Source organism: Paramormyrops kingsleyae, chromosome 22 (genome assembly GCF_048594095.1).
Source record: "Paramormyrops kingsleyae isolate MSU_618 chromosome 22, PKINGS_0.4, whole genome shotgun sequence".
Classification (NCBI taxonomy): Eukaryota; Metazoa; Chordata; class Actinopteri; order Osteoglossiformes; family Mormyridae; genus Paramormyrops; species Paramormyrops kingsleyae.
Genome location: NC_132818.1, coordinates 13065445 through 13079368, shown reverse-complemented (window position 1 = coordinate 13079368; position 13924 = coordinate 13065445). Strand labels below are relative to the sequence as shown.

Below are 13924 nucleotides of genomic sequence, written 5' to 3'. Positions count from 1 at the left end.
TTCAGTGTGAAATGTTTTATTTATAAGGTCAAAAAATCCAGCCAAACGTTATCCCCGTAGGCAAAAAATACCATCACATTAAGTGCTTAAAATAAAACAATAACTCTGTTTTCCGATCTTAATCTATAAATTAGAAACAGACACATCACTTGATGCGCAGTTCCTGTTTTGAGTGAATGCTTTTTTAAAAGTATCATTGCACCTGCCTTTTTTTTTTCCAAAATAAAAACACTAACATTAATAAATAAAAGTGGCAACCTTGCAGAGGAACATGAGGAAGGTGAAGAAGACTCCGGAAGGGACAGGGCTTTGCTTGTCTCGCATGTTCCTGTTTCGTCCCTCACTTCCTGCTTTCTACGTTGCCAGCCCCATGGCGATTTCGACAGCTTCCTGTTTCGCCATGTAACACTGTTTGACAATAAGGTAAAAAAACAAACCGCTCATCTCAGATCGCTTTTCAGACCCTTTTTACGCACATGAGTTTGCACCCAGACACCTTATTCTCCAAACGCTTGAGCATAATGAGGATATCAGAGCAAGGTGACTACGTGTTTCATGAAAATGAGAGAAGAGAAGGGAGGAGGGGGTGTTTCTGAGGTCTGAGAGTCGGTGTGTAAACAGTCAGGGCTTTGAGGAATCTCCATAGCTGCATGGGATTCTGGGAATTATCTGCTGGCCAATTGAAGTTTATCTGCGACCCCAGTAATCAGCACATTCTTCATAGGCAGACATCTCAGCCCTGTACCCGCTCTTTCTCAGGAGATTAGATAGAGGCAGACCCCCCCCCCCAGCTCCCTGTGCTGAGCCACAAGCCACATCCCCCCCCCCCCGATGAACAGCCCAAGACCACTAACCCTAATAGCTGAAATGGGTCCTGTCTCTCCTCCATGATGCCTGGGGGAAACTGTATTTCTACACAGCTGTTCCAAGTGGTATTCCAACACCGAATATCAGGATATCAGGATAAAGTAAAGACATGCTGCTAATCTAATCGTCTTATTTACCAATAGCGAATATCCCCGATTAACCAGGTGGAGTCACTGGGAATTTCCCTCAGGCAGGCAACGGGTAGCTGGAGCAAGTAGCGCGACTGCATGTCAACGGGCTGCTCGCGGTGAAATGGCTGTCCTGAAATAGACAGACCAGAAATGGCGGCTGCAGTACAGGGCGCTGACACTGGTGCCCTACGCCCTGCTTAACGGGACTGAGCAGGTCTGGACCACTGCTCAAGTGATTGGTGCGTTCCTAAAAGGCTTTCTGCTAGTACCCTCATGCAAAAAAGTCAATAAGATCCCTGCCCCTTCCTGTCTCCATAACGATGTACCCTGGAGGTCCTTCCTGGGGGGGGGGGGGGATACATGAGTTTGCACATGGAGTGCAAATCAGGCCGATTTACAGAACATATTCACAGTCGAACTGAAGCAATAAAACAGTTTATATTCTGCAAGTGGCCACGCCCCAGTGATTCATGGGAATCATGTCCTCGGGTCATGTGACCTCAGCCTGAGACACAATGTTCGCATGTTTACTCAGACATGCAAAGTCCTGCTCCTCAGGGAGCGCGCAAACTATCCCAGGTTGCCTCACATTCTGTCCTAAACGACAGCAGACCCACGTGCTGGGAACCAGCAGCCCGCTTACGCACCCTGACTCATCACACTCCTGTCCCGCGTCACACGGCGGGCAGACTCAGCGTCACGGCCTCCCTCCCGCCCCCCCGGCTCCTCCTCGGCATGTCGGCTGAATCCGTCACTACGTGTCGCTTCAGTTTGTCGGCGGCTCTGGTTGCCTTCTTGTACCGTGACATGTGGCCGCACTGTGGCTGCGCTCGGCCCCCATCCGTGCTGCCTTGAGATTACATCCCCCTGCCTCCCCCCTCCGGTCTTCACGCCCCCTGCATCCCAAAATCTCCCGTCACGGGAATGCCGCTATCGGACCAGGATGCCGGAAAGTTCCACAGCCCATTTCCCACTTCAAGTACAAAAAAATCCCCACAGCTTTGGACCCTGGAATGATTCACGGAGTGGGAAACACAGACGAACACAAGGTTACAGCTTCTACACCATGAGATCCCTTTGGTTTAAATAAATTATTTCTGTTTTAAAGCTTTTAACACCTAAGCATTATTGTATTAGCCCTTGGATGACAGAAACCGAGACAAATAAAAGGCAACTTGGCTTTTTTGTACCATGATATGGGCTCTGTTACAGTCAGTTGGGCCAGAGGCTCCAGTACCAGAAGATGTGCTCCTCCCCATCATGCGGTGCTGTGGCATGAATCTGGGTATTTCGCTGCCCGTCCCGGGTCACTCTGAATCTACGTGCTTGCAGGGGACCCCCCCGGAACTGCTGGTCCGCTGGGGGCGGCCCAGTCGAATGAGGCGGTGTAGATTTGTCCAGGAGTAGGCCAGCCGGGCAGATACTAGGTCCAGGGTGGCTGGGCTGAACCGCGCCCACAAGTCGGAGGGCGCTGTGCCTCTAACGGGCCGGGGCACAGAAAGGAAGTCGGGCAGCAGTGTGGCATCGCCCCCCAGGAAGAGGTGAGCCAGGCTGCGGCGCTGCAGCCCATCCCGCACGCACCGCAGAAGGTCTTCCAGTCGCTCTACCAGGCGACCCTCCTCCCAGGCCTCAGGGGGCGTGGTTAGGAGCAGGCGGAGCCACGCCATCTTCAGCGAATAGGAGGAGAGGATGAGCCGCCAGTCATCGCCATCACGGCTGCCCAGCACCTGGCCGCCCAGGTCCCTCACGGCCTTCGCCATCTGCAGGCACTTCAGGTGGCAGGATGCGGGGGGCAGCCGGCCTTTTAGCCACCCAAGCAGCCGCTGCTCCTGCCGCGGCAGGTAGGCTGTCCATAGGGGGGTGCCGGCACACATGGAGGCCGCCACCCAGTGGGCACCGTCTCCGGCCGGCAGGGCGGGGATTAGCCGCACGGACATGGAGATGTGGCAGCAGACGTAGTCGGAGCGCGGCGTGAGGCGCAGGATCACGCGGTCGTCCTGCAGCGCCAAGCCCAGCACGCAGCGCTGCTCAAAGCGGAAGCGCACAGCGGACATGCAGCGCTGCACCGCACTGTAGAACCAGCGCAGCACTGCGCCCGTCGCCAGTCGGTATGCCTGGTTCTCCACCCGCTCCACCACCAGGAAGGTGTCGGTGAAGGCCCGGTGCCGCCTGGCCCACTCAGACCGGCGGGGCGTCTCCAGGCTGCAGAGCGCCGGATCGGACACCGGCGGCTCGCCGAAGTGTGGCTCCAGCTTCAGGCCCCGTGGGAGTCGCAGCGGCACCAGGATGTCGAAGCAGTCGGGCCGGGCCACCTTGTGCTCCTCGTAGGAGCTGCCAATCTGGACAAAGTCGCCACGTAGCGCCAGCGAGGCCTCCGGGGGGGCGTGAGCACGGCCAGCGCGCAGCAGCTCGCCCACCAGCTCTGCCACATGTGCCTTGCTGTGGCCCAGGACGTGGGGAGACAGGCGCACATGCCTCTCGTAGAAGTCCTCCAGCAGCTCCTTCCTGCCGGGGCCCGCCCTGGATGGGGCCCCGGGACCAGGTGGGGGGCCTGGACGGGCCGGCCAGGGGCGCGAGGAACGGCAGCCGGCGAGGAGGAGGAGGATGGCGAGACCGAGAGCAAGGCCCAGCGGGGTGACGCCCGGGGCCCAGCCGGGGCAGCCGCCTGGTACAGAGGGGGAGTCACCAAGCGAGGAGGCGTAGAGGAGCAGCAGCGTGGCGAGTGCGGCGGCGGCGGCCAGGGGCCAGAAGACGCGCAGGTTCAGGGTGTAGGCGACCATGCTCCCCACCCGCGCCTCCTACCTCTGGTGCTACCCCATGGCTGATCCTCCTCCGCGCCTCTGAGACAGCAGGCTCCTCCTCTCTCCCACAGCTGGAAATGCTTTCCTGCTCCCCGTAGGGGCAAAGAGGAGTGCAAAGAAGAGTGCAAAGGAGCTCCTCCGGTCGCGGGGGGCAGGCGGGGTGGGGGGGGGGGGATTGTTCCGAGCGGCGTCCAGCTCTGCGTGGGGCTCGTTAGACTTGCCGGGAGGACCTGCGATCTGAGAGGAAATACCAAACTCTCAACACGAACAAGAAACTTCATCTGAAACTGAGAGAGAGCGAGAGGGAGGGGTGAGTCGAGAGCCCAAACACACTCCTCCCCTGCCCCCTCCCTGTATTCTTAAAGAGACACTGTCCATTTTCACAGGCCCACATATGTAATGTATGTGCCCGAGAAGCTGGACAATATGAAACATAATGTAAGGCGGGAAGCCCCCATCATCTGAGGCGCTGTTGACATGACCCCATCCTAAGGCAGTACGATTCGGGTCATAGGGCACCTGTGTTGGGGATCTGGACAGCGGCAAGCACAGCCCATTGCTCCTGACAGGTCCTCAGAGGGTGGGGGTGCAAGAATGCAAGCCAAACACATGCCCACCCCCTGCTAGAACGTGGCTGGATGGCTGCCTGTCTGGTCACGGTACATGGGGATGTCCAGCCACTCACAGCCGGACATCGGAGGGAAGTGCTGTTTATATCAGAGCCACAGCAGGAAACGAACAACAGGATGTGGGTCCTGTCATGGTCAGCCTGACAGCCTGTCCACCAAGGGCTTCTGTCAAGATGGTGCAGAGACACTGATACTCTTAACGGATCCAGACATCAAGTAGCCTTTATCCACACAAAAGGTCCACATCCTGAAATCTGCAAGAAAGGGAGCTGGCTGTAGGTGGCGCTACACACTGAAGTCAGGGGTTTATGTCAGCACAAGCAGCCCACAAGCAGATAAGGACCATCAACTCTGACAGCGTTCCTCAGCCGTTACGGACGAGGTGACCTGGCTTACGGGTCCCTGTCGTTAAAGTGTCAGATGTTTCTCTCCAAGGTCACAGGGTCTTTAACCTCTAGACCACTAAAGATGCCACAGGAAAAGGCTCAGCGGATACTGTGAGCCAGAGCTGGAGCCAAAGGTGCTTAAAGGCGACCATGCGGTGGGTGACCGGGGCCATGCTGGGTCCTCTATGTGCTGCATATGTATCTAGAAAGAGCCAGGATGATAGTCTGCAAGGCCCATCCGGTCGCCATGGCAACTCCCGCTCTCCTATGCCGCTTCCTGCCAATGGATGAGGTCATGGGAATGGGAGGTTGGTCCTGGGCGGCGGTGAGGCCTGTGTGCCAGGGCCCCAGATCCTGCCGTTTCACGCTGTCCATGCAGAACTGACTCATAATGAACGAGAAGCCTGTTCCTGTTTGGCCAGCTACACCCCCCCCCCCAACCCCCCACTCCCCAACTCCCCGGGGGCTCTGACATCTGTGTTCTCAATGGTCATGGAAAAAGATAAGACATACTCACTTTGTTCTGCGGTGCTGAATTCATTGTGTCTTTAAATTGTTGCTACTGCTATATTTAGCAAGACCTTTGAGACTGATTTGAGACGGAAGCTAATAAGAGCAAGAAATAAAGCTGTTATTATTCATCGGAGCAACCTACGCAAATCACATGCATCCAAAGTATAGAGACTGTTCTCCGTACGTATGACCAACCACTAAATGTCCCAGGGTGACCTCTAAATGGGCGTTAAACAGTAGCTTGGAATTTAACCATGCTAAGAAAACCTTCTTTGGGTTTGGTAGAAGAGTATCTAAGGAATAAAAAGAAACTGGTCATCTATATTTAGATTAGCATATTTCTGCCAAAAAGGAAATTTATTGTGGTGGGAAAAAGAGTGTTTGAGCACCCCCTAGAGGTCAGTGAGAAAAAAAACGGGAACAACAGTTCACTATCTAAAACTACTTATTCAGAACAGGATGGCAATGACCCTGGACCCTGTCCTAGGAAGGAGCACACCCTGACCAGGAATCCTGGTGGAACATGGCGAGAAAGATCCCACATGGAGACAAGGGTGGGACTTGAACCCATGATGTGAAGTGATAGTGCAACCCACTGAGGCACCAGGCTACCAAACACATTCCATGCCTATTCTTAGTTTTCATTCAAATAAGTTATTTAATGGTTAATTGTGTAATAAAAGCAATAGGGTCCCTCCAGCTACGCTGCTTAAACTGCACATAAATATGAACATATTTCAAATCATCAAATATTTAGGCAAAGGCAGTAACTCAGATGTCAGTAAAGGACAGTTTTGCTGGATCACCCCTGTGACAGCACCGCTCACCCACTCTGATTAAAGGTGAAGCTGTGAATGCAGTTTTAGGCCCGTAGGGGGCAGTCTAAGACAGACGAAGAGAGCACACAGTGGAGCCTTTTCCAGTGGAAGCCGCGAGATGTCAGTACATGCTGATCTCCCACAAAACATCTGCACTGAAGAGTAAATTATTGCTCATCACATCCTGTCCTGCAAATCAGTCTGGATATGTTACCGGTGCCTTTTACCCCAATGTCTGTGTAGCATTTGGAGATCTGGAGAGTTTATCAGTACAGTATAGGTTTAGGACAGTGCTGAAGGTTCGATCAGTAGTGTTTCTGCTGGGATTATAGGTTACCAGTAAGGGAACTGTATTCATTAGGCTCTGCGATTAACGGGCTTTGAATGTGACTACTGACGGCATGGCCAAGCCCGGGGCATCGTTAGCGGGCCCTTAGGTAACAGTGACGTCGACCTTTTGACCTGGACAGTCACTGCTATCATCTGAGATTGGGCCAAATGGGGGTCTCCGGAAAAACCAGACGGCAGCGGCTGCACAGCTGCCAGGATCACGGACTCGTTTGATAGAGCTCTCCATCCAGACGCCCGGGGGCTGGTCGCCGTTTTCACGTCTGTGAAAAATTCTTTCAGACGTTTCAGTAAATGGTGCGTGATTTAGCTCTGGGGTCCTGCATGCTCTGGGTAAACGAGAGAGAGGGAGCTTGGGGGGTTGGGGTGGGGGGGGGGGGTTCGGGGTGTCCCCACCTGTCTGTGGCCATAGACATGCATCAGCACGCTGGCACAGAGGCCCCTTTCAGTTACATGGCCCCCGACAGACAGGCAGGAATGTGCACGTGCTGCTGGTCTATATGTTTATGAATGAACATCAAGACCAAAGAAGAAACACAGAGTTCACCTCCGGGTATCTGTTCAGGTGAGGGGTCGGAGTTGCCACAAAAAGTCCAAAAGACTGATGCAGAAGCTGATGACTGAGTAGCTGCTTGAAAATGTACCTAAATAATTTGCCTGTCTGGAGAGATTTTGAACAGAACAAGGTCCTATATGTCTGTGGCATTTTTCATCAGTGTGCTGCCTCTCCCAGGGCAAGTGGGATCGGTCCTCCAACCAGGGGGGAAAGACACATCCACCGTCTCACATTCTAAGTACCCGCCGCAGAGACGACTCGGACTGGGGTAACTGCAGCATCCAGAGACGCCAGCTACAGGCTGCGGCAAATATCAGCCTGATATCAGGAATGTGAAACTGGGTGGAAAATGCAGCCACCTGGTCACCCGGCTGTGTAGAAGTCTGCAGGCCTGACTGCGGGGGTCCAACGGGTCACTCATTCTGGGGAGGGACCAGCACCTCGGTAATTTGAGGTTTCACAGACAAGCATCAGCTTGGTTTGTTGGCGACCGCACCCCAAACGAGCCTGAACTTCATTACCCAACATCTCCGGACACTCAAAGCACCATGTGTAAACAAACATATAAACAAACATGCGACCAAACACATCAAGGCTGGTGGCTACAATGTAAATAGGGCCTGAAATGGACAGGACAATTTTTTTTTGCAATAAATTTTGCAATTTATTCATCCATCCATCCATCCATCCATCTTCTAAGTGCTTGTGGGAAATTTAGAGACACCTGTGTCCACCTGTATTATTCATTATGAATAATATGCCCTTTATATTCCTCTTGTATGGCACATCTTGGGGTCTCTAGGAAATATAATTCATTTTAGTTTTGTGCAAGTGTCTTTTTTTCCATCATCCAACATCAACACTCTTCTTGGGTAACACTGTAGACCCCACAGGGGAGGAGGTAACCTTAGCGAGGAAGCAGACAGGCAGCAGACTGGTTTAGACTCGAACCCCAGGCCAGATCTGTTCACGTCTCCTCCATAAAGCCGTAAAGAGGCAGCAATTTGGAATGAAAAAGTATAAAAGCGACACTTTTCCCCTCATACCAGCCTCACATCTCGCAGGCTGTAGCCAAGAAGTCTATTAAAGTCTATTAAAGAGATTGAAATGAAGACGAATGAAAGACGTGCCTGTCTCAGAGGAAGCGATTACGCCGTAATGAACAGTCTGTCTGCCGAACGTGTTTGCTGAGAGGATCGGGCCTACGGTGGCTTTGTCTGGAATGGCTAAGACGATAAACAAAGACAAAGATTAAACATCCAACAGGGAGACTTGAAAATCCTCACTGGTGGCGTCAGATGCAGGAGCACATGCACATCCCTGCCCCCTCCCTCTGCGTGCGATCTCAGGAGACAGAAGCTCCTCATGTCGGGGATGTTTAGAAGATCGTCGGCGGCTCGTCCATCCAGACAAAGAGCTCTTTGCTCCGCAGGTGTGGGATGTGACCCGCTCTGGGGCTACAGAACGCTGGACTGTTTTGTAAGTCGACTCTCAGAGCAGACGTGATAGTAAATAACTACTGGCGGTAACTGACCGCAGACTAATCTCACAATACTAATCTGACCGGCTATCGTACTTCCCCCATGGCTTTTTTTTTTACCACTGCATTCTCCCTGCCGTCGCAATGTACGCATCAGGCCGCCGTTTTCTTTGGGAGCGGCCTGCTTTTCTAGAAGGTTCTGTATATCCTGGTTCGATTGGAAACCTGCCTTTTAGTTGTCTGGTCTTTAGAATATGTCAAGGAATTACTACCATGAAACACCCAGACTCCCAGACTGCAGCGTTTTTATTTAACCGCACTTCTGCGGGAATCGTTGATGAACGGTCTTAGCGTGAAAGTAGCGTGTCAGACGATAGCGTGGCTCAGAGACGTGGCTCGAGACACGACGGGAAACCCCTGGGGGCCCCGGGACCCTACAGGTTAGGGGATGAAGCTGGAATGTGACAGAATGTGAGGAAGGGAGAAAAAGGAAAATAAAAAAGAGATGTGAAAAGGGGAAGTGTTGGCTCACTCTGGAGGCCGACATATCTGAGTGTCATTTAGCACCCTTTTTGTACATCGAGTGTTTATAAAGACGGGAACTAAGGGCATGTTAATCTTTTAATTTTTGTAACTTCGCAGATTAACGATTCTGGCATTGCTCACTCAACACCAACGTTGCTATATTTACCATCTGCCTGGGTACGCAAACCCAAAATGACACAGTGTTTTGACTAGACTGTTCTTCCTGCCGCACGAGGCCACAGGAAGTGTAGGTGACCAGGCTAACCACCGCTGGGGCGCCCCCCCGAGGTCTGGGGGAGGGGAGGGGATAGCCAGGCGACAGAGGCGGGAGGGGGTAGGCCCAAATGGGCGGCAGGGTCAACGATGTGTCTCCTGAAATAGACCGTTATTGTCCTCCCAAGGACCCGGGGTCCTGTCAGAGATGTAAACATCGACCTCCATAACCTCTGTCCGCTTGTGTTTGTCACTGATGGGAGTAAAACCCGCCATGAATCGACGGGCAAAAAGCTTCACCAGGACAAACACAGAGTCACCCGCACAGTTTGCTCTGGAGGCCTGATAACGTGGTTGACGCTCCACAGGTCCAGGCAGCGGCTCAGCACAGGCTGAAAGGACGGCTGCCGGTGCTTTTGGGTCCGTCTGTAGAACCCGGGTCAGCGCCACCTCCTCAGATTTTGGGCAGCGTAGGAGCCCAGAAGGTGGGATGGACCGGGGCAGGGCGGGGCGGGGCGGGTTTGAGTTCAGCCAGCGGACGCAGATGTGGCGAGTGGGCCGCCCAAGCGCGCCGTTTCGGGCGAGACCGCAGCTTGGCGTGGCGTGGCGTGGCGTGGCATTGGGCTCGGTGAGTTCTGGTGCAAAATGCCAGAGCCGGATGTGCCCAAAGACAGAGACACCATGCAGCAAAGACAGAGCAGGACAGAGGGTCCATCTAATGATCACCCAGACGCTGGATCCTGTGTCCTGATGCATGTTCTTGGCCCAGAGAAACTGATCTAAATGCCTCCGGAAGTTGCTACGAAACTCAGGCTCTCAAAGTCTGGGCCAAGGTCCGGATGCGGACCAAACTGCATGTTAATCCAGACCCAGCCTATAATGCATCTTATGAATCAGTATGGTTAATGTGAAAAGGCTTCATATGGTTTGAAGTACAAAAATACAATGAAGAACCACGAAACTTTGCACAAACATAACTCCTCATAATCCCCCCATGACAAAGAGAGACAATCAGCACCATGAAAAGCTATTATTAATTTATTAAATTTCATAAAATGCTGTTTTATTACCTCTGCCTTTGAACAAAAATCTGATGTGGACCTTTGATAAAAAAAAAAGTTTCAGAACCCCATACAATGAAGACTGAAATGAAGTTTCATTTTCCATTTCTATAAGTGTGTTGCAATGCGCTCTCCTCACATCCCATCTTGTGCTCTTTTCACATCCCATCTCGCTCTCCTTTTTTATAAGACACACACACACACATAGAGGTGAGAGTGAAGCTTAAGGAATGTGCTTAGTCTATGTTTTTTTACTGCATTGAGGGGAATTGGTTTCCAAGGTTCAACAGAAATACCCCAAGAACTAACATGGACTTTGCACTTAAGTTTATAAAGCCTCCTTGGTGGGGGTCACACACGAGCACGTACTCCTGTCTAACTGACGTGCCAGGCCATCCAACTCGTCGTGGTGCCAGGTGACCGACCAACCATGCTGCATTACCGGGCGACATGTTCACAGGATGCCTGGTGTGGAAAGGAGCTGTCCTGGATCGCCAAGGAAACTCTGCACGCAGGGACCATGACTCCCGCATTCACCGTGACAGGAGGAAGCTGTTCCCACTGCAGCCAGGGGGCGCTGTACATGGGGAGAATGTTAGGACGATTCCAAGGGGCCTTGAGGACAGGACTGGGGCCCTATAAATTCAAGATTCAAGATTCTTTAATTGTCACATACATAGTCATACAAAGTACAACACGTAGTGAAATGCATCCTGGACCGCTCTTTTGTAGACTGTGCGAGTTAAAAATCCAATTATGCTAAAGTTAAAGTGCAAAAAGCTAAAATGCAAGTAGAGAAGTATGTTCAAAATGAAAGGTAACACAGACATTTAAAGGGTGATCAGTGTAGCAGTGTGGATATGGTGAGGTGTACAAGAGCACAATGTACATCAGGGTGTGAGGTGCAATGGCATGTCCAGGTTCAGAAACCTTATGGCCTGGGGGTAGAAACTCCTCCTAAGCCTCTCAGTCCTGGCTATGATATTCCTGAGTCTCTTTCCTGATTTCAGAAGCTGAAACAGGCTGTTGTTGGGGTTTGATGTGTCCTTGATGATCCTGAAGGTCCTGCTCCTACATCTCTTGATGTAAATGTCCTGAAGAGATGGAAGCGCCGACCTGCAGCAGCCTTCTGCTGCACGGATCACCCTCTGGAGGGCTTTGCGATCCTGAACACAGCTATTCCCAAACCAGGAAGTAATGTTCTGAGTCAAGATGCTCAGAAATTTGGAACATAATTGGATTAGTCTGGGTTGGGGGCCCAAAATCTCCAGCAGCGCCCCTGACTACATCAGGTCAGACTGCAGGTCTTGATAAATCTAGAACCTTTGAAGAACTACTTATATCTTTACTATACACTACTGGCAAGCAGCATATGAACTGTCATTGACGAGTAAACTCGGGTGGAGCGGAGGCTCTGTGCCAGCAATCAGTAGGTTGCTGGTTTGAATCCCGTGAATGCCAGGTAATCGGATTCCACTGGACCTTCAGCAAGGCCCTTAACTAGCAATTGCTTTATCCTGAGTATGACATTAACCTCCATCCAGGCCAGCAAGCAGGTCGTCTAACTTGTAGGGGGTTGGTGGCAGGATTGGCCCCCCAGCCACCGGAAAGACACTCACACTGGTCCATTCGGACTAGTGTGGTGTTCAGTATCATCTGCCCCACAGCTGCGCTGTTCTCATACCTGAGGCGGTTGGTCGTGTGGTGGATGCTGTAATCAGTGCACGCTCCTTACCGCTCTCCCTCCCTGAAGCTGAGGTGTGCTGGAGGGACATGCCTGTGCTTGGTTCTGAGGGAATCGACAAAGACCGCGGGCCAGAAAGGCAGCCTGTAGCGGGCGGCTGTGTCACATCCCTCCCCCGAAGCATGAAGCCTTGAGGCCGGTGTTTTTGTCACGGAGAGCGGCGGCGTTTTTGGCAGGGAGCCTGTGGTATTTTCCATGCTCCTCTCCGCCTCTGCCGCGTAACGCTTTCCACATGTGCGTCGGGTCTCGCCCCCTGTCTGTGAGGCGCGGCGACCTCTGCTCAGCCCGCCGGGATCCGGCAGCCCGCTGTCAGCCGCTCCCCCCCACCCCGCGAAGCCTTACGGCTAATTATGTGGCGGGACAGTGTTAGCAGACCGCTGGGGTGTCGCCGAGATGCTACCTTCATTCCCACTCGCTCCGCATGAAACATCGCTGCCAGGCGACACAGATCTGCGGGTATCTTTATTAAAATCACAGAGTTGGGGTTAAGGAACAAAGACATGCTCACCTTGGGTTTAACGCTGCAGACAAAACCACCGATCAAAAATCCCACAAATAAACAAAAAAACTGAGAAATTTGGTAACAAACAATTTTTGCTTAGTGACAATTTCTGAGATTTAGTTTGAACAAATATGACAAAATCTGTACAGACACCCACACACATTCACACACCCAGGCACACAAAATTAGTTCATTCATTGTGTATTTATAGCACACATCCAGCATGACCCCAAGTGCAATCTTAATGTGCTCATTAACATTAATGTGAAGCACTACTGATGCAGAATAGTAATCAAATGTTTATTATGATCCGTCACAGTGCTTCTGAAAATCACACACTTTCTGTTCATCACAGAAAGGCTGGTTTACTAAGATATTTATGGTGCATATTTAACTGGGACTATGACCCAATGTTGTTGTATTCATAGCAGCATGTAGCACTCATGGTTCATTTACTCTGTCCTGGGAGTTACTCACAGTGCATTTACTCTGTCCTGGGAGTTGCTCACCGTGCATTTACTCTGTCCTGGGAGTTACTCACAGTGCATTTACTCTGTCCTGGGAGTCACTCACGGTGCATTTACTCTGTCCTGGGAGTCACTCACGGTGCATTTACTCTGTCCTGGGAGTTACTCACGGTGCATTTACTCTGTCCTGAGAATTACTCATGGTGTATTTACTCTGTCCTGGGAGTTACTCACGGTGCATTTACTCTGTCCTAAGAATAACTCACAATGCATTTACTCTGTCCTGAGAATTATTCACGGTGCATTTACTCTGTCCTGAGAATTACTCACGGTGCATTTACTCTGTCCTGGGAGTCACTCACGGTGCATTTACTCTGTCCTAGGAGTTACTCATAGTGCATTTACTCTGTCCTGGGAGTTACTCATGGTGCATTTACTCTGTCCTGAGAATGACTCATGGTGTATTTACTCTGTCCTGGGAGTTACTCACGCTGCATTTACTCTGTCTGAAGAGTAACTCACGATGCATTTACTCTGTCCTGAGAATTATTCACGGTGCATTTACTCTGTCCTGAGAATTACTCACGGAGCATTTACTCTGTCCTGGGAGTTACTCACAGTGCATATACTCTGTCCTGAGAGTTACTCACAGTACAAATACCTTGTCCTACACAAATTATTTCCTGTGTGTCTGAGTTATACGTCATATGGCAGGAGATAGGTAGGCTGTTGGAAACCTGTCCCGGGAGGCTGGGTTTGAGGGGTGGGGGGCGGGGGTGCGGTTGGGCAAGGATTTGGGTGTGGAGTTGTCATCCCTTTTTTTCAGGGGTGTTTTGACTGTTGTGCACATGTGAGACAGCAACAGGAGTGTGGGAGAGAGGAA

The 13924-nt window shown here is 51.7% G+C and overlaps 1 protein-coding gene across 1 annotated transcript; it reads right to left on the bottom strand.

The window, feature by feature from the left end:
• Nucleotides 1-4079, bottom strand: itpripl2 (ITPRIP like 2). Its single transcript, XM_023821716.2, has 2 exons — nt 2189-4079; nt 1-408 (listed from the first exon to the last, which is right to left on the bottom strand). Exon 1 carries the CDS (start codon nt 3776-3778, stop codon nt 2306-2308), a length of 1473 nt encoding a protein of 490 aa, XP_023677484.1. The 5' UTR covers nt 3779-4079; the 3' UTR covers nt 1-408; nt 2189-2305.
• Between the last annotated feature and the right edge of the window lie 9845 nt (nt 4080-13924).